This window comes from Capra hircus, chromosome 29 (assembly GCF_001704415.2).
Source record: "Capra hircus breed San Clemente chromosome 29, ASM170441v1, whole genome shotgun sequence".
Taxonomy (NCBI): domain Eukaryota; kingdom Metazoa; phylum Chordata; class Mammalia; order Artiodactyla; family Bovidae; genus Capra; species Capra hircus.
Genome location: NC_030836.1, coordinates 45,591,994 through 45,617,515, shown reverse-complemented (window position 1 = coordinate 45,617,515; position 25,522 = coordinate 45,591,994). Strand labels below are relative to the sequence as shown.

At 57.1% G+C, this 25,522-nt stretch overlaps 2 protein-coding genes across 4 annotated transcripts; both read right to left on the bottom strand.

Moving 5' to 3' along the window:
• SSH3 (slingshot protein phosphatase 3) lies at positions 2,219-10,158 on the bottom strand. Of its 2 annotated transcripts, none has more exons than XM_018042873.1 (14): positions 9,882-10,158; positions 9,319-9,359; positions 8,570-8,801; positions 7,508-7,626; positions 7,355-7,426; positions 6,952-7,017; positions 6,678-6,866; positions 6,503-6,596; positions 6,130-6,258; positions 6,004-6,050; positions 5,062-5,208; positions 4,647-4,847; positions 4,265-4,556; positions 2,219-3,170 (listed from the first exon to the last, which is right to left on the bottom strand). In XM_018042873.1, the coding sequence occupies exons 1-14, from the start codon at positions 9,945-9,947 to the stop codon at positions 2,898-2,900; spliced, it is 1,968 nt and encodes a 655-aa protein (XP_017898362.1). In that variant the 5' UTR covers positions 9,948-10,158; the 3' UTR covers positions 2,219-2,897. The 2 variants fall into 2 exon arrangements, with proteins under 2 accessions (XP_017898362.1, XP_017898363.1); XM_018042874.1 differs by having other exon boundaries at positions 9,319-9,356.
• Positions 11,013-22,255, bottom strand: ANKRD13D (ankyrin repeat domain 13D). 2 transcript variants are annotated; one of them, XM_018042875.1, is made up of 15 exons: positions 22,013-22,255; positions 21,336-21,471; positions 21,093-21,217; positions 20,115-20,160; positions 19,883-20,026; positions 19,460-19,649; positions 14,294-14,360; positions 13,858-13,939; positions 13,572-13,633; positions 13,333-13,463; positions 12,389-12,546; positions 12,154-12,270; positions 11,899-12,062; positions 11,732-11,820; positions 11,013-11,381 (listed from the first exon to the last, which is right to left on the bottom strand). In XM_018042875.1, the coding sequence occupies exons 1-15, from the start codon at positions 22,100-22,102 to the stop codon at positions 11,168-11,170; spliced, it is 1,815 nt and encodes a 604-aa protein (XP_017898364.1). In that variant the 5' UTR covers positions 22,103-22,255; the 3' UTR covers positions 11,013-11,167. The 2 variants fall into 2 exon arrangements, with proteins under 2 accessions (XP_017898364.1, XP_017898365.1); XM_018042876.1 differs by lacking the exon at positions 21,093-21,217 and having other exon boundaries at positions 21,336-21,594; positions 22,013-22,095.

The following is a 25,522-nucleotide window of genomic DNA, read 5'->3' as shown; positions in this document are numbered from 1 at the left end:
GTAGTGCTTTTTAGAATTAAAAATGCACGTAGTGGGACTTCCCTAGCAGTCCAGCGGTTAGGACTCTGCGATTCGGACTCTGCGCTTCCAGTGCAGGGGGCGTGGGTTCCATCCTTGCTCGGTAAATTAGGATCCCACATGCCAGGCGGAGCAGCCAAAAATAAATAAAAATTTTTAAAAAGAAAAATAAAATTTTATAAATGGAAGCAATTAAAACAAATGCAGATAGCCTCTGCTTCAGCGATTCTAGAAATACTTACTATGAAATTAGTGGTCATGTGTGCACAAGAAAGTATATACAAGGGTAATTAAGCATTACTTGAAATGGAAACAAAACAACAAATCACCATTGATAGATGACCATTTAAATAATGATGGATACCATTAAAGAGGATATGTGTGGTTATTTTTAAAATTAGAGCTTACTGCATTGATGTACAACTCTGTGATATGAAAAAAATTGTCAAAATGCAGGATGTTAACAATGATTTAATTTATATTTTAAAAAGAATATACAAATATATTTGATGACTTAGGCATGGAATGTTTTTGGAGGGATTCAAGCTGGTAACAGTGGTTGCCTGTGAAGGATTGGAGGGCAAGATCAGATGGAGACACTATTTTCATTTTATATCTTTTTTTTAAGATACTGTATTTTTTGCCCCTTTAGCAATTTGTGTGATCTTTATCTATACATATAGTGCTTTTTTTTTGGCGCAGGTGGTGGGGGTGCCACCTGGCTTGAGGCATCTCAGCTCCCCAACCAGGGATTGAACCCAGGCCCCAGCAATGAAAGCCTGGAATCCTAACCACTTGGCCACCAGGAAGCTCCCAGTATACATACAGTTCTTAATCATTTATCTGCATTTTTGATGCAGATAATTGCCCTTCCAATTTTTGTTTCTCCACGTGGTGAATTCTTACTTCTCAGAGTCCTCTGTAGATTATGGTGGGCCCCGCAGCTCTGAGTTCCTGATTGGATCTTGCCTTCCCAGCTGCAGACTTCAGGAGGGCAGGGAGTTGTCACCCCCACTTCCCCCCAGCCTAGGCCTTAGACTGCTGAAAGGGAAGCCTGGGTGGGAACCATGGTTGCCTGTAGATGGCAGGCCACCCTCTCTTGGCTCAGCTCAGTAGGGTGGATCAGCCTAGTGGCTCAAGAGTCAGATCTAGCTTTTCTGAACCTCACTTTGTGATCCTGAACCTGCTACCCACAGAAAAATGATTCCTCTTCTAGAGGGCACGTTGAGGCTGAATTCTGTCAATGTACGGGTGACATGTATTGTTAAAATATCAAAGCAGGAAGGGGAGACCTAGGGATTTCCTGGTTTAATCCTTTTGTTTTACAGAAAGAAACAGAGACTTAAGGTGAAGTAACATGCAAGTGATAAAGCTAGGGCTAGAACCCAAGTCTCTGTCCACCAGGGTTACAGCAGTGCTGGGGGTCCAACCAGGGTCTGGGTGAGAGAGTCACTCCTAGAACTGAGCATGGAGTCTCCATTAACGAGAACATTTGCCACCAGCTCCCATCTGTGAGGTCTGCTGTGAGGGAAGGAGTTGCACCCGCCCACTCCCCGCCCCCAACCAGACTAGAGTTATAGGGCACCGTGTTGCATCATCTTGGGAAGCCGGGAGAGGAGTGCCAGCGGTGGGCCTGCCTACTCTTTCTTGAACACTGCCACTGAACAGAAAGAACCCCTTGGCAGAGGAAAGGGCCATCGCGGCTCCTTCCCTGGCAGTGGTGGGCTGGCTTGGAAAATGAGGCTCTCTTGCATTGTAGCAGGAAGATTCTTGGGACCCAAAGTGTGCTCAGGAACTAGCAGCAAGTGTCCAAAAGGAACCTTAGTTTCTGGGACAGGCTTGGTCCTGTCCAGGTAGGCACTGGCAGCTTCCATTTCCTCATAGGTAACTCCCTTCCGCTGCCCCAACAGCGTCAGCATCTCCTGCCCAGTGTAGACTTGTTCCCCTGCTGACCTGCCTGAGGGGGTGTGTGGAGCCAGCATTTACCCAGGCCCTGCCCTGGGAGATGAGGGAGATAGCTCCGGCCTCCTCTCTTCTCTTCCCCATTCTTCCTCCCACCCACCCCACCCCAAACACACCACTGCCCACATGGGCCTGTCACGAGATACCTGGGAACTGTGAGGAGACTGGAAGGGGTAATGCGAGGCCAGACTCTTCGTGTAACCAGAGAAAGAGTGGACTGACAGGCTTTATCATCAAATTGAAAATGGTATGAAAATGTTTTTTATTTCTGAGTACAAAGCGAGACACTATTAAGACTATGAAAAACGGGCCAGAGGCTGTGAAGCACAGAGAAGACTCTCTCTGGCCTGGTGCCCGGGGCTCCAGTGCAGTGCTGGTGAGGCGCCGGGGCCGAAGCAGGCTCAGGCTGCTTACAGGGCGTGTGAGGCCGGCCGACTGCCAGCCCCATCGGGGGGGGGTCTGGGCACCGAGGACTGAGTCTACTCCCGGCCTTTGGGGCAGGGGGGCCCACTGGTTCTCTGGAGGGCCTCAGGAATGAAATGGCGGGGCTGGGGGGATGAGGCAGATGGGAGTGTGAGAGGGAGGGAGCCTGAGCCTTTCTGCACTGGGAAACTCTGTTTTTTACATCTGTGGCTTCAAGTGTGTGTTTCAGGCAGCAGTTGCGAATGAAGCTAGGGTACTGTTGCCCGCAAAGGCACCTTCAGTCTCTACCATATCCCCAAATATGGAGAAAATCTTGAGCCCTTGGAGAGGTGGACATGGGTCGGAGACTTAAGGCTGTAGGCGCTGAGGCTGTAGTGACAGGAGCCTGCGGCCTCCTCCTAAGAGGACTGTGAGCAGATTGACAGGACTGAGGGGTGCTCGCCCCAGGAGGCGCCTCTGCTTGTGTCTAAGGGGGCAGGGGCACGCTTTGGGGCTCACGCCTCGCCCTCCTCCCCACTGCTGTCCACGCTGGCCTGCCTCACAATCTTCTGGTGCCTGGGTGTGGACACACAGCCGGCCTCCCCCTGCTCCTGGAAGGCCCGGGTCCGGCTGGCCACCAGGGCGGCGCTGTTGAGGGCCACCACAGACTGGCGGGACTTCAGGGCAGGCCAAGGCCCCCTGCGGACCTGCCGGCCTCCCTTGGTGCTTGAGGGCTGAGGGAAGGGCTGGGGAGGGTCCTCATCTGAAGATTCTTTTGAAGAGAAAACCTGGAAGAGTGAGACTATAGAGTCAGGGAGGTCTTTCCAGGGCAGGGCTGTGAAAAGGGTAGATGCAGAATGTCTGTTGAGTGAATTCAGAAACACTGAGCTACTCACAGGTCCGATTTCCCTAGGCACCCCAGGCCTCCTGCCCCTGCTCCTCACCTGCCCCTATGTGGCCCCCAGAAGCCCTTTTTAGCCCGCCTCTCCTCCTCTTGCCCCCACTGCTTTGTACAGTCCGTCCCGTATGCCACAAGGGACACATCTTCCATGCCAGGCCCTGAGCTGGGTGCTGGGTGAGGACACCCTGCCTTTAGAAACGCTGACACCCCCCATCAACCATCTATCCCCCCAGCCTTCCACACCCAGCGCCACCGCCTCCAGGAAGCCTCTCCCAAATGTCCCCATCCTCTGTGAGACGAGCCGTCTTTCTTTCTTTCCTCTGGGTTAGCCACCTTGGCCGCAAGTCATGTGGCAGGGGGAGGGGGTGACTTCGCAAGGCAGGGGCCAGCTTCTGGTCTTAGACTTGTGCCCTGCAGCTCTCAGCAGAGGGAGAGCGCTCAGCTATCCAGCCACAACTTTGGTTGTGTGACTGCTGTGACCACTCTGTATGCCCACCCTTCGATGGGTTGCCCCTCTGCTTTGGGAATGGGTGCTGAGGTCGTCCATACCCATCTGGGTTCAGCAGTTGGTTGCGCAGCTCCTGGCCTGGGGAGGATGCTCCCCCAAGTCTGGGCAGCCTTGAGCCTCAGGAAGCAAGTCCCTTCTTCAGGCTGAGAGCTGCCTGCAGCCACCAGCCTAGGGCTGTTCAGCCATGGAGCCGGCCAGATGGCCCTGTCCCAAGGCTGTGCTCCCGCTCCCGTGGAGAACGGGGTCACCTGTCCTGCCTGTGTCTCCTCCACTGCTCTGAGCAGATGAAAAGGAGCAGACCAGGGCATGGCCCGCATGCTCAGGAGCCCCCTGGTCAGGGCCAAGCCAAGCCTCAGTCCTGGACTCTCTTGTCTTCCCGCCATCTGCCCCCTCCTCCTCTCGGGCCCCCACCCTGCCTCAGCCTGGCTCCTCTCGGGCCCCCACCCTGCCTCCTCCCATGGCCACAGCCTCACCTCTGGCAGGTCAGCATCACCGGAGGGGCTGTCCAGCTCGGAGGGTGGCTCCAGGAGGCTAATGGACCTCATGACCCCACGGAGGTTGATACGGGGCCGTGACCCAGGCGCTTCTCTTGGGGCTGCCTGGCTGTCCTCTGACCCCACGACACTCAGCTCCCCACTGCCCCCCGGTTGTGGCTGAAGAGGTGGGAATGGTGTAGACACCTCGGGGGCCAGGGGCTCCTCGGGGGCCAGGGGCTCCTCTGGGGAGGCCCCACCCGCTTTCTGCTCCCAGATGTGGCTCTGCCGGCTGTAAGGGGGGCCCTGAGTCAGCTTCCTGACACAGCGGCCACCCCCAGTGGCCACCGCACGCCCCCTTCCCTGTCCCCCCACCGCATACCTAGCAGTCAGGATGCCCTGGTAGGTCTGCAGCTGGCGCAGGAAGCCAGGGTTGGGGCGGGCGATGGGCCGGAGCTCCTGCACGTGGCGCAGAGCCTGCTCCAGGCTCCAGCCGTACTGCTTCATGGCGTAGGCGATCACTGTGGCAGCTGAGCGGCTGACGCCCATCTTGCAGTGGACGAGCACACGGGTGCCCTGCGCCCTGTGGAGCCACACACGGTCAGCTTCCCCTTCCCCACCCTTCGCTGTGCCGTGTGGGGGCGGGGCAGCTCGCAGGCTAGCCTCCCAGAGCAGAGGGGAAGGAGGTGAGGGCCCTGAGGGCCAGCAAAGCGGAGGGCAGGGCGGCTGGCAGCGGGCACAGGCCGCAGAGGGCAGGCGGCTGAGGTGGGGCGGGCGGCGGGGTGGCATGGCCCCACCTGGCAGCCTCCACGAAGCGGTGGGTCTCCTTCCAGTGGGGCAGCAGCTGAGCCGACTCCTCATCCCAGAGGCGCACGTTGTGGTAGGTAAAGCGCTCGGGGTAGAAGTTGTCGATCTCACGGGCCATGTTCAAGATGTGGCTCACCCTGCAGCCCAGGCACGAGCCAGGCTGACCTGGAGCCAGCGCGCCCTGGGCGCTTAGTGTTCTCGGTGCTGAGGGTCAGGGTCGGGGCTGGGGGTGGTACAGTTGCAGTGGGAAGAGGAGGTGACTGTGACCTTGAGCATATCGGTTTACCCCACTGGGCTTGAGTACTGTCCTCCCCTCCCCGCCCCCGCCTCGCTTCCAGGTAGCTGCAGGCTACGGTCCTTATCTTATCATCAGAAGTCAGTTAGAGAGGGCTTTTGTGGCGGGGGTGGGGGGGAGTGGAATGGGGCTGTACTGTGCAGCATGTGGGATCTTAGTTCCCTGACCAGGGCTCAAACCCACACCCCCTGCATTGGAAGTGCAGAGGCTTAACACTGAATCTCCAGGGAAGTCCCCAGAGAAGGGCTTTTGAGCTCAGCTGAGCCTGGCGGGATGTGCAAGAGCTAAAACCTATGACCCTTGTCATAGGTTTCCCAAAAGCCCATGATGGACAAGGGACTGAAATGTCGGGAGCAGGCAGCCGGAGAGGGGCCCTTCCTTCTCCAAGAGACGTGGTCAGGCAGAGAGGGGCTTTTCTGCTTTACAGCTGGGGAGAGGGTAGAGGGGACCAGTGAGCTGCCAGCAGACCAGCAAGGTAGCTATTCCCTTGTCCCAGCCTGAGCCCATAGGAGGGGAACAGCCCCAGGGCGGAGCTGGAAGCAGAGTTAGCTGCCGAGAGGGTTCTGGGAGTTTCTGGCCAGGTCTCCCCTTGGGGAAGAGGGAGGGTGGGCAGTCCTGAGAGGGCTCGAAACCCTACCTATTTCTCTGCAGCTCCTCCAGGTTGGCTGCGTTCCACTCTGAGCCCTGGGAACGGGGAGAGCGCGTCATTCCGTCTCTGCTGGCTCTGGCTGTCCCCACCTCCCACCCCCAGCATGCAGCTCACCAGGTAGAGGTGGGGGAAGATGCGGGACGCCCGGTCTTGCTGGGCCATGAGCAGCAGCATCTGGTTGTCGATGAAGTCGCGGTACTGCTGGAGAGGGCATCCCAGACGCAGCTCCAGGGCCTGGCGGATCTGCAGGCAGGCGGGTGAGGCGAGGCTGGGGCGCCTTGCACGGTTCCTTTGCCCCACCCTCCCCTCTGGGGCCTCTGAAGTCAGTATTGCGTCCCATCACAGCAGAGAAGCTGAGGCCAAGCATGTGGGAACAGCTCAGACAGGAGCGCTAAAGGGAAGGCTCCACGAGGGGACCACTCTGGCACCCAGCCGGAGGGCCCCCACCCAGGGCCCAGCTCCCCCCTCATCCCCACACCCGGCCCACCTCTTTGGAAGTGACGTTGTCCAGGTCACTGGTGTCCAGCACCTCCCACAGCTCGGCCCGGATTGCCTGCTCCATCTGCTCCTGCTCTGAGGGCCTGGGACCCAAGCCTGTCAGTGCAGGGCCCCTTCCCCTCTCTGCCGCAGCACCTCCCCCCAAGCCCCCTCCCCGGACTGACCGGCTGGGCTCCACACAGGGAGGCCGCAGAGACTCCAGGTCAGCCATGGCCATCCACTCGTTGAGGCAGCTCTGGTCAGAGCTCAGTCTGTCCTGGTAGTGGCTGGCCCAGGCAAGGGCACTGCCCCCTGGCACAAGACCACTGCTGAGAGCCGCCTCACATGCCTGGTGCAACACCTGGAGCGTGGCCCTGGGACAGAGGGGAGGCTGGGTCACACCATCCTCCCAGGGGCCCTCCCCAGACCCTGTGGCCACGGTGGAGCCACATCCCTTACCACATGGTCTGAATGGAGACAGGCTTGAAGATCCGACTCTGGCCCCCGGACGTCACGCTGAAGCCCCTGTGGGAGACCCGGTGGGGTGGGACCTGGCTCTAGAACAGCGCCTCTGAGAGGGCTACCCACTAGCCACCTCACCAGGCTGGTCCTCAGAATATACACACATCATCTGAGCTTCAAAATAAGCCCTGTTTGCAGACGTGGGGCAGCTGAGGCCCAGAGAAGTTAGGTGACTCGCCCAGGCTCACACGGTGGATCTCAGGTGGAGCCGAGAGTAGGCTCAGCCTGGAGTCCTGCAGGCGCTCCCAAGTACCAACCCCCCGGGCAGACATCACACTTGGTTATTTCACCCTCTGGCCCCTCTCTCTCCTGTCCCTTTCCTCCAGGTGCTACCTCTTACCCGTCTCCATCTAGGTACACCTGGGTGTCACTCCAGAGAGGCAGGACCAGGCCCAGGGTGCAGCTGGGGGAGCTGGCGGGGACAGAGGGCGAGGTCCATCAGCACCAGCGCCTCCCCACCAGGCCCTCCTGTTCCTCCTCCCCCTGCTCCCACCTGCTGTCAGGGAAGTCGACGCCCAGAAGGACCGTCTCATCCTGGCTCAGGCTTTCTCTGGTGGAAACGACCAGCAGGTAGCGGAGCCGGGGGGCCCGAGCCGCCTCCAGCTGGGCTGCCTGGGGAAGATGGGAAGGAAGAAGCCTGGGGTCACAGTGGCCCAGGGGCCTTGTTCTCCCCACCCCCACCCGACACATATCCGGGTCGGGAACAGATCTCCACCTGCTCCCCCTGCATCCACCCCTCCCTCCCCAGACACTAGATCAGTGCTTACAGTCTAGTGGTTCCCAGCTTTGGGATTTCATGGTCCATTAAAATGTTTAAAAAGAGTTTTCTCAAAGGGAATATATATGGGGGAAAAAAGGGGAGCGTGGGCATGACATCACCCCTGTTTTTTTTCCTGCTAGGAAGGAAGTTTAAAAAACACCTTTCCAGTTGCCATTACCATAATTTGATTTGAGAAATGTTTGTTACCAAAGAAATATTAGGGACCCAATCTCACAATAAAGAGTGGTGCTTCCGTGGAATTAATTCTGCCTTACAAGACTGACTGTGTCTTGTTTTTCCCATCTTGCTGTAGACAGATATTCCACAGGCATCCAGGAATTGGTTCTCACTTTGTCGCCTGTGTCCCATCCTCACGGGGGCCCTTCCGGGACACCAGCCCCCGGTGGGCGCTCAGCAGGCCCCCCTGAGCACCAGTCCCTTTGTGGGCACCTCACACGGTCAGGAAGGTCTTGTGCTGGCTGAACAGAAACCCGCCTCTGGGTAATTCCCCGCTCTTGGTCCTAATCTTGCCCTATAGGCTCAGGTGGGACAAACCTCCCCATCCTTTCCCAGCTCTCTCCAGAGACCTGAAGACACCACCTCGGCCTGTTCAAACAACTCTAGCTGAAACAGCAGAGTCATGGTGGTTTGGGTAACCTCTACGCTCCCCAGGGTGCCCCCTGCCCTCACATCACTGCTCTCCAAACACACACGGGCTCTGCTCCCCTCCCCTCCCACCTGAGGAGTGGCGCTCTCCCCTTTCAGGCGACCAGAGGGCTCTGGACAGGGCCTCACCAGGCGGATGTCATCCTGTGGCCTCAGCAGCTCCACCATGAGGTGCACATGTTGACTCTGCTCCTGCTTGCTGGGACTCGCGGGCCCATGCCCGTTGTCTGTCTGGTCCCCATGGGGCTGACCTTCCCCGGGGGGCTCCTCCGCTGGCTCTGGGCTGGGCCTGGAGGCATCTCCATCATCCCCTCCATCCTGCAGTCCCAGGACAGCCCCTCGGAGTACTGCAAAGCTCTGCCTGGAAGGGGAGCAGGGGAAAAGTGACACCGTGATGGCCCATCCCACCCCTCAGGACAGGGGAGTCAACCCCCCAGAACCACCTGGAGGATTTGTTAAATCAGGTGTTGGCCCCCATCCCCAAAGAGTCAGTGGGCCTGGAGAGGAGGCCTGAGAAGGTGCATCCCTACCCAGTTGCCAGGTGATGCCACCTCAGTGCTTTGGGAACCACTGCCTTGGCGGCTCTCAAGCCTCGAGCCAACTTTCCCTTCCCATCTGCCTAACTCAATAAATAACTGTGAACTTGGCGGGGCCCCAGGAGTCCTCAGGCCCTGCCATTGGCCAGAGCCAGGGCCAGGATAGTGGATGAAGGAGCTTCAACTGACTGGGGGAAGATGGAAGCAAAGGCAGCCAGCTGTGCCCACTAGCAACTCTGTCCCCACATACTAAGTAGTTGGCTTTGGCTGCAAGTCCTCCCAGAGGGCAGTGGCCAAGCCTGGTGGCTGGATGGAGGTGTGTGTGTAGGGAGAGGCGCTCACCTTCGCTGGAGCCGGCTTCTGCGCTGGGACACCTGGTCCTGCTGAGAAGGCAGCCCCCAGGGCAGAGTGAAGTGGTGGGAAAGGACTCCTCCCCAGGTTCAGGGTGCTGGGGTTGGGGGTGCAGGGATCCGCCCCCCTCCCTCGTCCCCCCCCCCGCGCCCCGGCCCCGCCCACGCAGTGGGGAAAGGAACCAGAAAGGGCGTCAGATCCTTTTCTGTTCCAGTCCACTTTCCACGTGGAGACACTGGCGGAGCCGGGCCCAGGTCCAGGCCGGCAGCCAGAGGTAAGGGAGGGGGAGCGCTGCTGGAGATGCCTGAGGGTTTGGCCCAGGTCTGGGCCAGAGCAGGGTAGGGCCTCCGCAGGCGCTCGGGGCTCCGGATCTTGCCTTGGTCCGAGTTCCCGGTTGCCTCAAGATCTCCCCCAAGCCGCTCCAGCCTGAGACGTGAAGGCCCCCTCCGCACACCCCTAGGCTTGAGGGGAGGCTGCCCGTGGGCAGCAAGCACTCCTCCAGGCCCAACTGGCAGCCAACTGCGTGGGCAGGACCACAGCCAAGCCAGACTCACCGTGGGCCCCACAGGCGTGGAGTGGCCGCTGGCCGGGGGCGAGCGGCTTACTGTGACCAGGGCCATAGGGCCAGGCCGGGGGCCCCTGGGCCGGTACGGCGCGGCGCCCTCCCTCGTCGCCCCGCGGACAGACGGTCCCTGCCCCTCAGGACCAGGAAGGAGAGTCCGGCGCCACCAGGGCCTGGCACCTCCTCGGGGCGGACCTTAAAGGGCCAGACACCCGTCCAGCCCGGCCTGCGGAGCCGGCACTCAGTGGCCACCGCCCCTCCTTCCGCGTCTCCGCCTCGCCCCCGCCCCTCAAAGCACGTTGGGGGCGGGGCCGGGGGCGGGGCGCAGGTGAGGCTCCGGGCCCCAGCGGCGGGAAAAGACAGCCTACGCCGCGCTCCAGGATTCGGTCCCTCCTCCCAGGAGGCGCCCCAGCCCCAGTCCTCGGCTCCGCCCGGCTGGGTCACCTGAGCTGTGCTCTGGGCCTCAACCATCCTGCTACCCCGCAGAGGTGGAGCCCAGGGAGACAGGGGTGAGGACCCAGGTCTTGGAGAGGACCAAACACGGTGGGTCTTAAGTGGAGGCACCCCAGACTTATTTCTTTTTGCTGGTTGGTCTTGGCACTTCCACGCGGCTTCAGGGGATGTCAGGCTGGATTTAGAACGAACCCACAGGCTCACAAGGGGTCCTCGGGGCCACCTTGGAGGTAGGCTGGGCGGGGCTGAGCAGGTTCAGGGCCGCGGTAGAGGGAAGTGACTTGTCTAATGTCACTGCAGTCGAACCTGCCAGGGTAGGTAGGGGCAGGAACCCAGGCCTGGGCACCACCTCCGAGCCACCTGGAGAACCAGCCTCTGCCCTTTCCAAATTCCAGGAAAGCCCGGGTCTCCAGCAGGTGGGACAGGGCTCAGGGGAAGTGATGTTCATGGAGCACCTATCCAATGAGGGTGCTTGACACCTGTCGGCTCATCTTACCCTCCCAGCAGCCCTGAGTGTTGGAGGGGGTCTCATTTAAAGCTGAGGAAACAGGCCAAGGGGGCCACGGTCAGGATTCAAATCCAAGTCCTAAGGCCATTACCCACAGTGTCTCACCTTGGTACCCCCCACCAGACCCCCCCACCCCCACCCCACACTGAGCAGAGCAAGCCTGCTGCTGAGGGTCTCTTTATTTCCATCTCGGTCTCAAGGCCAGCTCCCCTCTCTAGGGCTCCAGGCCCCTGAGCCCAGCAGCTGAGTGTTTATAAATAAATAAATTACAAAAGTGGGTGGGGGAGCAGCCCAGACGCCCTCCCGAGGGCAGGGGCTCAGTGCTCAGTGAGTGAGAGCTGCAGGATCCGCTGTAGGTCTTCCTCCTCCTGCTGCCCCCGGCGCTCCCGCTCCTCCTGCTCCCGCGAGGACAGCTCCAGGGCCAGACGAAGCTGCTCCTCAAAGCTGGGGGGGGCCGGGGTTGGGGGCGTCCTGTGCGGGGAGCCCGGACCCCCGGGCTCTGTGGACATCCTCAGGCTTTCCTGGAGGGCCCTTCCAGGCCAGGCATAAGAGGGGAGAGCAGACCCGTGAGCGCTAAGGCTGGGGAGGGGACCAAGGGCTGGGCCACGGCTGTGGAGGGTGCACATAAGGGCAGGGAGGCTGGGACGGGAAGACCGGAAAGAAGAGACATGGCAGGGTCCTGTCTCCCCAGGCTTCATGCCTGCCGCCCTCCCTGGTGGGCAGCCCTGAGGATGGAGTGTGGCCTCAGAGAGGGTGTGGGGTCCTGGGGCCAGCACCTCCTCACTCCCTACTCCCCACCAGCCAAGAGCCCCCAGGGCTGGCAGGACCCGTGAGCCAGGGCAGGGCTGAGACCTGGCCCTGGTCGGTCCCAGCGAGCTCACCGCTCCAGCTGAAGCTGCTCTTCGTAGGCTGTCGCCTGGGCATGGTGGACACCAGGCCGGGTGTTGGTCAGGGCTTCCCAGACAGTCACCTGCAGCAGCCAGAGCCCCGAGCTGTCACCTCTGCCACCCAGGCCCACGCCCAGGGCCCAGCCCGGCCCACACCCCACCTGCTCTGCCTCCGTGCCCGCCTCCAGGAGGCTCTGCTGGATGGCAAACTGCAGCAGGTCATCATCCTCGTCACGCAGGGGCTCGCTGCGCTCCGCACCCAGCACGCTGTACCCCTCGGGCACCTCGAACACAGCGGGGTCCACCTCACAGGGGAAGGGGCTCCCTGGGCGCAGCAGAGGGGTTGTGCTCAGCCCCCCTCCCTGGCACACAGAGGCGGGCAAACCTCACGGCCCCAGGCCCGCCCTCAGCGGTACCTGAAGTTGCGACAGCAGAGCCGGGTGCCGGCACCCACACCGAGCTCAGGGGCTCATCGCAGCCACACAGGTTGCTGAAGGTGATGCGGGCGTTGAGCACGTGGAAGAGGGGGATCTCTGTGAGGAAACCGGCAGCCTGAGCCAGCCCTGCCGCCACTCCCCTGGGCGGGGGGGGGGTGGGGGGGCGGCGGCAGTGCTGCCTGGGACCCTCCTGCTGCCCCAACCACCCTCTCACCAATCTTGACTGGGAAGCCAGGCGGAAGGCGCAAGGTGATGAAGTCACGCAGCTTGGCAAAGTGAGCGTTGCTGATGGCCATCAGGTCAATGATGGGCGTCACCTGGTCCCCCAGGGACAGCGGGTGCTCCTCACTCAGCCACAGCGTCGCCTTGAACCTGCCCGGCCAGCCGCAGGATGTGGGTCAAGGACCCTCTGGTGGCCCCTCTGCTGAGGCCCACCTACTCTGCCTCTACGCATGCTGTCTGCCGTTCCTGGGGGGCCCTCTCTGCTCAGCGGCCTCTGCCTGCTTACCCTGGGAGCTTATGTCCTTCTGGACCTACAGCCCAGGCTGTCCCCAGGCCCCAGGCTCAGCCTGGCCCATCCTCCTCCTCAGCCCACAGCCAGCACCTCATCCCCCCCTCACCCCCCCCACACACAGTTTAGGACTGTACCACTAGGGTCACATCCCAGCCCCTGCCTGAGGGAGCCCACGTGAAGCTCCAGGTAGAGTGCAGGGCCCATGGGAAATTCTAGAACTCACAGCTTATCAGGGCCTCCCAGCACCTTGTGAGCGGATGGCCAAATGCGACTGTTCTCATTTTACCGAGGGGGGTCTAGACTCTCAGAGGGGAAGATGATTCCTCAGGCCCCAAAGCCAGGAGGTGTGAGAGCCTCGTGCCTTTCCCCTCTGCCACAAGCTGGCCCCCAGCAGGTACTCATTTAATTGAACAGAAAGCCATCCATTCATTCACCAGGAAGAGTGACCAGGCCTCTAAGCAAAGCCCCAAGCTGGATGCTGAGGACCACCGTAGCCAAAGCCAGACCTCTGCCCCCAGGGAATAGTCTAGAAGGCAGCTGGCTGGGTGAATGGTCCCTCCACTCCAGGGGGCCCTGTGTGTGAGGGGAATCTACAAGGGCTTGGGGGCACACAGGGAAGCCTGAAACCAGCCCTCAGACCTCACCTCTGTACTTTGCTGGACATCTCAATGGGGCGGCCGATGTTCCTCGACTCCAGGCTGAAGTTGGGGTCAAAGTATTCATCGGGGGAAATGGCTGTGGGGTTTGTAGGGCTGGCTGCCTGCTGCACAGGAGCCTGCGTGGGCCCCAGGACTAGGCTTAGTGCTCCGGAGGCGCTGGCCTGGCCCTGCCCAGTGGCCCCTGCCAGCCAGCCCCCAGCACCCACCCCCCAGCCCTGGCTCACCCCATTGTGGGAGGAGTGCTGCTGGGCAATGCCAAGGAAGGACTGGAATGGAGTCTTCCCCCCTAAGGAGAAGGGGTGGAGCCCATCAGGGGACCTGGGGCCACTGCCCCCAGACAGCCCACACCCACCTTCCACCTTGGGAGCCTCCTGGGTACTGGGAGGCAGAGTAGATGGGAATGGGGATGCCTCCCAGCTTGGCCCAGACACTCTGGCCCTGATCCCACACAAGGGTGATTCCCCCCCCATACAGTGTGACTGGGCAGCGGGTAGGCGCACCTGGGTTTACCTTTGATCCTCGCCTTGTCCTGATCAGAGAGGTGCTCCGTGCGTGTGCGTGTCACCAGCTCCACGTTGGTGGCACTGTACACCTGGGGAGCAGGGGGGACACGGGGAGCTGGGGGCTCGGAGCCTGTTCCCCACATTTAGCCTCACTAAGGCCTCTTGTCTCCAGGGACAGGTGAGATCTCGCTCCCTGCAGTGGAGGCGGTGGGGTTTGAACCCCAGGGTGTCACTAATGAGGGGAAACGCTCCTCGCTTCATCTTGGTGATCCAGGTGGGGGTCTGTGCTGTGGGTGATCCCTGTGGGCTCAGCAGGGGCCATACGGGGCTTCTGGAGCCCGGGGACTGCTCAGTCTGTCCCTCCACATGGGGTGGATGCGGAGAAGGGGCAGAGTTCCTGGGCCTTGTCTCCTACCCCAGCCCCTACCACTAGGCTCTCCTGCCTTGGCCTCGTAGCCGCTAACGGTTTCCATCTTCTCAGACCGCCAGCCCCAGATACCACATTTGTTCCTGAAACAGACCAAAGAAGAGCTCATGAGGACTCACACCCCCTCAACTCTGGCCAAAGTCGTCCCTTCCAAAGACCCCCTCCAATTAGCCTTCCCGCCGGGAAACACACAAGAACCTTGAAGAGGCTGCCTGGACAGCTCGGACAAATGAACAGAGGATTGAGAACAAGGAAGTACTGGGGAATTGTCCACTTTTGCTAACAGTGTTGGGGCTCAGTTTAAAAACATCTTTATCTGTTACAGTCATGTACAGATGCATGTACTGTTGATAAGGCATCTGGGATGTGCTTTAAAGGAAAAGAAAAAAGGAAAGAAGTGTGGAAGAGTAGATTCAACAAGATTGGCAAAATGTTGGGAATTCCCTGGTGGTCCGGTGGTTAGGACTCAGTGCTTCCACTGCAGGGGGCATGGGTTCGATCCCTGGTCAAGGAACTAAGATCTCGCGTGCCACAGCACAGCCAAAAAAAAAAAAAAGCAAAATGTTGATACATGTTAAAGTTTGAGTGATAAGTACATTATACTGTCTGTGTGCTTTAAATTTTCCACAATAAAAATTTAAAAATATGTCTGACTCAATACTAGTTGAAGACTTTATAACCCCACCTTCAAGAAGGGAAAGAAGGAGTAGACAGATCAACAAGGAAACAGAAGACTTGACCACGCTACAAGCTAGACTTGACAGACGTCCTTAGGACACTTCACCCAACAGCAACAGAATACACATCCTTCAGGACAGACTATATGCTCGGCCATGAAAGAAACCTCAACAAAACTGAAAGGAAAGCAATTATACAAAGTATGTTCTCCAACTCCAGGAGCTGGTGGTGGACAGGGAAGCCTGGCGTGCTGCGGTCCATGCGGACGCAAAGAGTAGCACCCAGCTGAGCAACTGAACTGGCAGACTGATGTTTTCCAGTCACGACTGAATGAAATTAGAATTAAAAACAGAGAAAAAAAAAATTGGGAACTCATGAACATGTGAAAAGTAACTCACTCCCGAAGGACCAATTTATGAAACGATAAATCAAAAGTAAAATCAGAAAATACTTTGAGATGAGTGGAAATGAATATACAACATATCAAAGCTTGTGGGACACAACTACAGCAATGCTCACAGGGAGATGTGTAGCTGTGACCTAATCTTCCACAGTAGGACACTGGGAAAATAGCAGACTAAACCCACAGCAAGCAGAAGGAAGGAAATAACAAATATCAGAGCGAAAAATAATGACGGATAGGAAAACAATAGAGAAAACTGATTCAACCAAAAGCTGGTTCTCTGAAAAGATCAATGGAATCGACAGGAAAAGAGAGAAGACTCAAATTACCAGAATCAGAAAGAGAGGGCATTACCACTGACATTACAGAAATAAAAAGGATTATTAATTAATTAATTAATTATCGCTCAGTCGTGTCCAACTCTTTGCAACCCCATGGACTGTAGCCTATCAGGCTCCTCCGTCCCTGGGATTTTCCAGGCAAGAGTGCTGGAGTGGATAGAACAATATGTTGAAAAATTGTACCCCAACAAATTAGATAATTTAGATGAAATGAACAAATCCTAGAGACACCTAGAGCTTTCCTGGTGGCTTAGATGGTAAAGAGTCTGCCTGCAGCATGGGAAACCTAGATTCGATTCCTGGGTCAGGAAGATCCCCTGGAGAAGGAAACGGCAAACCTCTCCAGTATTCTTGCCTGGAAAAATCCCATGGACGGAGGAGCCTGGCAGTCTACGGCCCATGGGGTCCTAAAGGGTTGGACACGACTGAGTGACTTCACTTTCACTTTCAGAGAGACCCAAACTACCAATACTAACTTAAGAAATAGACAATCTAATAGATTTGTAATGAGAAAAGGGATTGAAGTAGTAAAAATAAAAATAAACAAAAAAACTACCCAGAGTAAAGCCCAGCCCAGACAGTTTCACCAAAGAATCCCACCACACTTTTAAAGAAGAATTAACACCAATTATTCACAAACTTTTACAAAAAAATAGACTAGGAGGTGACATGCCTAACTCATTCTGAGGCATTGCCCAGATACTAAAGCCAGACAAAGATGGTACCAAAAAACTATAAAACATTGTCTCTTATGAATGTGGACACAAAATACTAGCCAACCAAATCTAGCAATATATGAAAAGAATTATACACCATGACAAAGCTAAATTTATCCCAGAGATACAGGATTGGTTCAACATCAGATTGAGGGCAGGAGGAGAAGGGGGCGACAGAGGATGAGATGGTTGGATGGCATCATCTACTCAATGGACATGAGTTTGAGCAAACTCTGGAGACAGTGAAGGACAGGAAAGCCTGGTGTGTTCCAATACATGGAGTCACAAAGAGTGGGGCACGACTGAGTGACTAAACAACAACACAAATCAACAGAATAAAAATAAAAAGTCGTACGGTCACATCAATAGACACAGAAAAAGCATTTGACAAACCTCAAACCCTTTCATGACAAAAACACTCAACAAACTAGGAACAGAAGGGAACTTCCTCCTCCTGATAAAGGGAAGCCTACAACTAACCTCATACTAAATGATCAAAGACTGACCTTTCCCCCTAAGCTCAGAAACAAGATAAAGATGTCTGCTCTTGCCACTCCCATTCAACATTCTACTGGTAGTTCCAGACAAGGCAATTAGACAAGAAAAAGAAATAAAAGGGATTTGGGTTGGAAAGGAAGTAGTAAAACTATTAACAGATGACATGATCTTACATATAAAAAATCATGAGGAATCCACTAAAAACCCTTTAGAACTGAAAAAGTGAGTCTGACAAGGTTGCAGGATATAAGATCAGTATATAAAACTCCATTATGTTTTTATAGGTTTGCAATGACCAACTGAAAATGTAATTAAGAAAATAATCTATAGTAGCATCAAAAAGAATAAATTAGAATAAATTTATTTACTCTAAGTGCAAAACACTCTGAAAACTACAAAACATCACTGAAAAAAAAAATTAAAGATCTAAAATGGGAAAATAACCTATGTCCATGGCAGAAGTCTTAACATTATTAAAATGGCACTATTCTTCAGACTATTTTACAGATTCAACACAAACACTTTCCCACCTGACTTCTTTGTAGAAACAGATAAATTGAGTCTGGAATCCATATGAAATTGCAAGGGACCCACCCAGAATACTTAAAATAATTCTGAGAAAGAAGAACAAAGTCGGAAAACTCATATGTTCTGATTTCAAAAACTTATTACAAAGCAATGTGTGATTAATAAGATAGTGTGGTACTGGCATAAAGAGAGTCATACAGATCAGTGGAATAGAATTGCAAATATAGAAACAAACCCATTTGTCTCTGGTCAACTGATTTTCCCACAAGGGTGCCAAGACCATTTAATGGGAATTAATAGTCTTTTGAACAAAGAGTGCAGGGAGAAGTAGACAGTCACATACACAAGAATGACGCTGAACCCTCACCTCTCACCATATACAAATATTAATTCAAAATATATCAAAGAGCTAAGTGTGAGAGCTAAAACCAGAAAACTTTCAGAACAAAACATAAGGGAAAATCTTCATGACTTTGGATTGGACAACAAAGTACTGTTAGATATAAAACTAAAAGCACAAGCAACCAAAGGAAAAATAGATAAACTGGACTTCAGGAAAATTAAAAACTTTTGTGCTTCAAAGGACACCCTCAAGAAAGTGAAAAGACAACCCACAGAATGGGAGAAAAATGTTTGCAAATCAGGTACTTGATAAGGGATTTATATCCAGCATACCTGAAGAACTCTTGTAAGTCAATATTAAAAAGATTACCTGATTTGTAAAGTGGGCAAAGGATCTGAATAGACACTTCTCCAAAGAAGATACACAAATTGCCAACAAGCACAGGAAAAGTTGCTCAGTATCATTAGTCATTAAGGAAATGTAAATCAAAACCACAATGAATAGCACTTTGTACCCACCAGGATGGTGATAACCCCCAAATAAAGAAATAAATGAGTGGTAAGTGATGGTGAGGACGTGGAGAAACTGAAACCCTCATATACTGCTGATGGGGATGTAAAATGCCACAGCCCCTTCAGTGAATAGTCTGGCAGCTCTTCAAACAACTGAACATCTGTGTTTAATTAGCACATGACCTAGCGATTCCACTCCTAGGTAAATACCCAAGAGAAATGAAAACATACGTCCACACAAAAACTTGTACACTCACGTTTAGGGCAGCACTATTCATAGTCTAATAGTCAACAGTCAAAAGGGGGAAATAATCCTTAGGACCGTCAATGGACGAATGAATAAACAAAATGTGGGGTATTCATACAATGGATCTGGCCGTGAAAAGGAATGAAGTCATTACATGCTACAGCTTGGATGAGCCTTGAAACCATTATGCTAAGCCAAAGAGGCCAGTGACAAAAGACTGCACATATTGTCTTATTCTATTCATCTGAAGATCCAGAACAGGGAAATTTATGGAGACAGAACGTAGATTAGCTGGGGGCAGGGATGAGGGGATGGGAGTCAACGAAAGGGGACAGGGTTTCTTTTTTGAGGTGACAAAAATGTTCTAAAGTTGGATGGTGGTGCTGGTTACATACCTGTGAATATACTAAAGACCAATGAATTGTACACTTAAAACAGGTAAACTGTATGGAATATAAACTTATTATCTCAAGAAAGCTGTTTTTTTCTTTTTTTTTTTTCAAGTGTTTCTGAAGTTTGCTTTGGAACTGGGGTATGTGTTGTTGTGATAGGCTCCTCGCCCACTCACAAAGGACCCTGGCCTAGACACACCTGCACCCCTGAGAAGCCAGCTCTGGTACAAACAGCTGCCCTGGACCACAGCCTCAATCCTTGTCTCATGGGAAAGCATGTGAGGTCAGAAGTCAGGAAACTGGGGACACCCTGACCTAGCCTCCTCCCCCGGAGACAGCTGCCAGTACAGACAGGCGTGCAGGGGCTTGAAGGTGTCACAGGTCCCAGACCAGCAGGTGGTCCAGGAGTCACTGGGCCTGCAGTGACCCACCCCGCCCCATCCAAGTGGCCTTTGCTGGTGGCTCAGCCTCCCAGAGGCCTGAACCAGAGCCCTGCCCGCAGCGTGGCCAGGGCCCCAACTGACCTCTCGAAGGCCACGTTTCGAGTGTCCAGGTGGGTGGAGACGATGGGAGAGGTGAGGCGACTGGCCACGTGCTCCTCGCTGGGCCGCATGGCGGCCAGCAGCACTTCGGGCTCGTGCAGTGCGAGCCCCAGAGTCTCTGAGTGCACCACCTGCCGGTCGTGGTCGACCTCCATCACCAAGGCTCCAGCCTCTGCGCGCCAGCATGGGGGTGTGAGGGTGACCGATTAGTGTGAGGCCCAGACGGCAGCCGCAGGGCCCACCCGGGGACCCCTCAGCCGCCCGCTGCTGCCAGCTGTGGCCTCAGGCTCCGGGTCCCCCCACCCCACCTCCATCAGACAAAGGACGGCACTGTCCTCACAGGAAGGCCCAGGACCCTGGTCTGCCGCAGGCTGGCGGGGACCGCCCCCCGCCCCCTGAGCTCACCCTGGCCCTTGAAGATGAAGCTCCTCCGGCCACGCTGCCAAGTCATGTGCTCAAAGCCCAGGAGGCTGGTGTCCACCCGCAGGCTCTCACCCCGCTTCCACACACGGTACACGTCACTCGGGCACATCTTGGACACCAGGGGCACTGCGGGGGGTTACGGAGGTCACTGGCGCTCTTTCCCCCAGGCCTCACCCCGGGTCCCCTGGGAGCCAAGAGGTAGGTCCCCACTCACCCCAGCTAGTGAACTCCCACTTCATCTCCACGTAGAAGTCAGGGGCCTGGGAGAGACCAGAGTGGCAGTCAGGGCCCTCCCTGCCTGCAGCAGGGCCAGCCCCCGAAGGGCGCCCAGCCCCTCGGTGGGTCTCGATGTGTCTCTGTGGTCCAGCTCACCCCCCACCCCAGCCAAAGGCTGCCCAGCAAAGGGTGGGCCACGTGCGGCCTAAACAGGTCCTCAGGCTATCAGCATCTGCAGGCCTTGGGGCCAGGCTCAAGCCCACCATTTGCCTGCTGGGGGGCCTGAGGGCGCTTCTGCCCCCTCTGGGTCCCAGAGTCTTCATCTGAAAAGGGGACACAGTGACTCCCTCTGGGCCTAACCCATGGGGTGGAGGGTACAAGGCAGCGAACTCTCCCAGCGGGGCACCCCTCCCCCCACCCACCGTGTGCTTTGAGAAGGGGGGATGGGGGTCCAGGCCACATCCGCTAAATTGGATGAAATCCTCCTTCCAGGAAATGTGCGTGAACTGGGAGACCCACCACCTAAAGCTCTGTTGAAATTTCTGGCACATCAGCAGGCTAGTGGTGGGGTTGAGCCTGGTCTCTTGGCCTGCAGATGGTTATAGCCTGAGGACTCGTAGACCTATTTGAAGGCCCACCCTTTCCTGGGCAGGGTTTGGCTGGGGTGGGGGGTGAGCTGGACCACAGAGACACATCCAGAGGACACATCAGAGAGGAACTTCTACATTGGCAAAGGCTTTCCTCCCCAAGGGCCTGCTCTCAGCCACGGGGGCGGGGATGCCCCTCTTTCCTGTCTGACCCTGGGCTGGGGTCCAGAGGGAGGGACCCCACTGACAGGGGTCAGGAAAGCTTGCTGCACAGGCTAGGTGCCCTTCCATGGCCGGGCCTGGCGGGGTGACCCCGCAGAGTTTGTCATGGCCCCCTCCATGGCACCCCACGCTCCCCGCCTGGGCCACACCCCCACGCCCTGCTGCACCTGGCGCAGTTTGTTGAGCAGTTCCGGAATGCCGGCCAGCCTCTGCGTGGCCCTCTGGTAGTCCCGATACTGGAGCACCAGCTGCACCATCTCAGGGTCCCCAGTGCTGACGGCCTCCTGCAGGACTGGGGGCACCTGGCAGCTGAGGGGTGTCCCCTAGACGGCCCCAGGCTGGGCCACTCACTCCCCGACACCACCCCCTGCTGCCAGCCTCAAGGAAGCCCCTCTTTGCTTCTGCAGTACCTGCCCAGCCCTGACAGCTCTCTTTGCCCACGTTGGCATTGTGTCGAAGGAGGACTCTCACGGACTCCAGGTTCCCCAGGGACACGGCCAGCTCCAGCGGGGTTCGCCCCCGGGGGTCTTCCTGTTCAATGTCATGCTGGGGGAGATGGGACACAGCAGGGCAAGTAAGGAGAGGCCAGGGCAAGGAGGCCGCGGGGATGAACAGGGGCGGGAGTCACTGCAGACAGGCGGTGGAAATGGAACCAGCGGCCTGAGTGTCCTGGCAAGGGAAGAGAGGGGGGCAGGTGGGAAGGGCTTGCCCACCTCTCCTGCCCTCTGCCAGGGTCAGAGCTGGGGCCCGGTGGAGGGGTGCGTCTGGTCAGCTAGAGATGTAGCCGCTGACGTCAAGAATCAGGACTGGCCTGGGGACCAGGACCAAGCAGCTTTTCTCAGTCTGGGCTCAGGGGTGGTGCAGCGCGAGTTCGGAGGCTGGATGCAGTGCGAAGTGGGGAGATCGGCAGGCCCAGGCCCAGCGTTGGGAGCCCCGAGGCCAGGAGCCCAAGCTCAAGGGGCAGGTGACCTGGACTTCTGGACCTCCGGGGAGAGGGAGCCGGGCGGGCGGCCTCCGGGATGGAGAGCACAGATTTGGGGGTGGGGAGGACAGGAGGCCCGCCCCGGGACCCGGTGGACCTCCTCACCTGGCGGCTGTGCAGCGCGGCCTCCAGTTCGCGGTGTCGGTTCGCCCAGACGAGCCGATGCAGCGGGAAGGTGGGACCCGGGCCTGCCATGCTGGGCCTCAGCGCCGCATCCCGGGAGGACGGGCGGGCGGGCGCGGCGGGGGCGGCCCGGTACCCCCTCGGCTTGGGGACCTAGCGCGGCCCCCTCGCCTCCAGTCCGCGCCGCGCCGGAGCTGCGCCCACCGCAGCCCCCGCGCCCCCGGCGGCAGTGGCGGCGGCGGCGGCGCAGGCGGCGGGGAGTGGGGGCCCGGCGGGCGGGGCGGCGCCGGGGCGGGGCGGGGCGTCGGGCGTGGTGCCCGCCGTGCTTCACAGCCATCGAAACCTCGAAGAAGCTGGCACGCGCCGGGGACGGGCCAGGGGCGCCGCCAAGCAGCGCTGCCGGCCACGGGCGCCAGGGCAGAAGCCAGGCCTCGGGTCTCAGCCGAGGAAGGGTCTCGGCAGGGAAGGGTCTGCGGAGGGCGTTCCGGGGGGCGGGGCCAGGCTGCAGCTCAGCCCGCGCCCTGCAGGGGGCGACCCAGGCACGGCGCAGACCGGTCCTCCCGGGTCCGGAAGGGGAAGAAGCGAGGCCAGGGGCCCGGCGGCCCGGAGAGCGGACGTGCGCGCGCGCGTGCGCGCCTGCGTGCTCGGCGGGCCGCGGTCCCGCGGCTGTAGGGTCGCCAGCGGTCCCGCGGCTGTTGGGTCACCAGCGTTCCCCCGGCAGCTCCCCTCCTTGACCATGCGCCCGATCTTCCTACCCCAGGCCCCGCGGGTACCCGAACGTGCCTGACTGCGCGGGTGGGATGCGAGCTGCTGGTTTACCTCAACCCCATCACTTCTGAGATTCCCCTAAAAGCTGACCAGCTTTGCTTCAGGCCCCCTTCCTGGGCTGGACTCTGCCCTGGGGGATGGGGGTGGGGCGCACGGGAGGCAGGAATGGGAGTATGGGGAGGAGTGGGGAGCCGGCCTGGCTAGCTCTAGACCTTCCGGAGGGCCCTTCACTGTGAGGTGGCTGCTTTCAGCCGCCGCATGCACCGCTTTTGCAGAGGCTGCACTTTGCTGCCAGTGTCAGGAGAGGAAGGAGAGTTTCGAAATCAGAGCCAGCCTCCTCTGCCCGCACCGGAACCAGGGTGCAGGCCTTGCTGAGCTCTGGTGTATTACCCTAGCCTTAGCGTGGGTTTTGGCCCCAGACTTGGTGAGGCAGTGGCCGGGTTTGGCCAAGGCTGACCCTCAGGTTTCCATTTCTGTTTATAAAAAGGTCGTGCCATTTGATCTAGATGTTTAAGGTCTGTCTGCGGGCTGGGAGGCCCTAGTTAACGTTCTCACCTTGCCCTCTCTTTGTGGCCAAGTGATTCCTGTGCTATCTAGGATGACTTAGCACTGTGGTGCCATCAAGTCATTATAATGTCCTTGGGCCTACGGCAGCAGAGGCCTCTGAGTGTCTAGAACTCTAAAATCAGGCCCTACCAGACATGGAATGAATAAAGAAGATGTGGTACAGATATACAATGGAATATTACTCAGCCATTAAAAAGAATGAAATAATGCCATTTGCAGCAACATGGGTGGACCTAAGAGTGTCATACTGAGTGAAGTTAAGTGAGACAGAGAAGGAGAAATATCATACGACACCCTTTATATATGGAGTCTAAAAAGAAATGATACAAATGAACTTACAGAACAGAAAGAGACTCACAGATTTAGAAGACAAACTTATGGTGGCTGGGGGGAAGGGATACTTAGGGACTTTGGGAAGGTCATGTACACCTGCTATATTGAAAATGGAAAACCGACAAAGACACTGCATAGCATCTGGAACTCTGTTCAGTGTTATGTGCAAGCCTGGATTGGGGAGGGTTTGGGAGAGCATGGATACATACATGTGTATGTATGGCTGAGGCCCTTTGCTGTTTACCTGAAGCTACCACAACATTGTTAATTGGCTATACCCCAATACAAGTGGTTTTGGTGTTAAAAAAAATTTTTTTTAATAAAAATAAAATGCTGTAGCGCTTTCTAGCCTCCACCTTCCTTGAAAAGTGCTACCCGGTCCCCAAGCCCTCTTCACCCCAAATCGAACTGGACTGTCTCAGGCCCAGCCTGTCCTGATTTCTGCAGTCATGAACACGACTCCCTACCGGTCCTTGACTCCTAATGCTGTTGTCTTCTCAAACCTTTTCCAGGACTCTTCCTGACTCCCAAATCAGGCTTCTCCCAGCTGAAAGCCTATCTGTTCCAACGTCACCCTGGTGCCACCTCTAGGACCACATTTCAGCTCCTTCTGGGACCCCTTTGTGCCCAAAGGCCCATGCAGTCCATCAGCAGGTCCCAAGCCACATGCAGCCATGTCCTCCCTCCACCCTTCCGGCCAGCTCTGCTCCCTATCGTGGCTCTGAGTGACAGCTGGGCCCTCCTGGTGTACCATCATGGGCTCCAACCTCTCTTGTCCTCAAGTCCTGCCCATTCCCGCTGGGCCACGTTCTTTCCATCCGGCCTCTTTGCATCTCTTCCTCTACTACCACCAACATTATGACATCTCTTCCCTGGACAGAATGACGGGCCCTTCCCCTGTCTCCCTGACTCATCTCCTTCTGCACACTCTGCACGTGTAACCAGCATCTAGTTCTGCAGTCAGCTATCCAGTCACCACCCAGCCCTTGTCCAGAACCTTCAAGGACTCCCGAGAGCCTATCCAGGTTCAGATTCCATCTCCATTCCCATCTTTGTGCTGCAGTCACTAAGTGCCCCTGGACTCTGGGTTGGCTTTAGCCTGGCATTCAGGGCCTCCCAGGCCTGCTTCCTTCCCACAGTACTGCTGCTAACCTGAGCCACTCCTGACCCGACCCTTCCCTTCCTCAGAAATGTCCTCCCCACCTCGTCCACCCCAGTGCTGGAGGCCCAGCTCAAAAGCCATTTCCTCTGGGACTCCTTGGGGCCCTGATCCTTGACAGCAGAGCCCTGCATGGAAAGGGCAGCAGCGGCATCACCCGTGGGGGCCTAGATGGCAGAGCCGGACAAGAAAGTTGAACATTGCCTCTGGGTACATGAAGCCTGGTGCTGGGGGATCACTCACTCAGGCTTCAAGGACCTCTACTGGAGGCTGAGCTGCAAGGCCAGAGGTTAGGCTGAAGCCAGAGGCTGAGACCGGAGGATGCGTGTGTGGCCCCCAGGGCAGAGGTGCTCATCTGTCCACAGCAGTGCCCTCAGTGTGGGCCCCGGCGGGCTAGATGCCCGGCCAGTCCAAATAGGACAGTAAGCACGAACCTGCAGGCACCTCCTCCTGCTTCCCAGGCAATGGGCAGAAGACTCCCTTCTGCTCCCCCAGGATGGGACAGGCAGGGTGCAAGCCACCCCCACCCCGCCCCAGGCTGTGAGTGCCTGCCCTGGAGGCAGAGGAGATCTGGCGCCACCAAGACCTTCCCTCCTCAGGCCCCACCCCGGGGGGAGGCTGAAAATGACCCTCAGGCACAAAAACAGTCTGACATAGCCAAGGAG

Coding starts and splice junctions, on each gene's coding strand:
- ANKRD13D (XM_018042875.1), bottom strand. CDS start 22,102: ATGGCAGGCCCGGGTCCCACCTTCCCGCTGCATCGGCTCGTCTGGGCG. Junction 20,027..20,114: donor GTGGGAGTTCACTAGCTGGG/GTGAGTGGGGAC, acceptor AACCCCCCGCAG/TGCCCCTGGTGTCCAAGATG. Junction 13,634..13,857: donor GGACAAGGCGAGGATCAAAG/GTAAACCCAGGT, acceptor CCTTCTCCTTAG/GGGGGAAGACTCCATTCCAG.
- SSH3 (XM_018042873.1), bottom strand. CDS start 9,947: ATGGCCCTGGTCACAGTAAGCCGCTCGCCCCCGGCCAGCGGCCACTCC. Junction 9,360..9,881: donor CCACGCCTGTGGGGCCCACG/GTGAGTCTGGCT, acceptor CTGCCTTCTCAG/CAGGACCAGGTGTCCCAGCG. Junction 7,018..7,354: donor GTGTACCTAGATGGAGACGG/GTAAGAGGTAGC, acceptor GGTCTCCCACAG/GGGCTTCAGCGTGACGTCCG.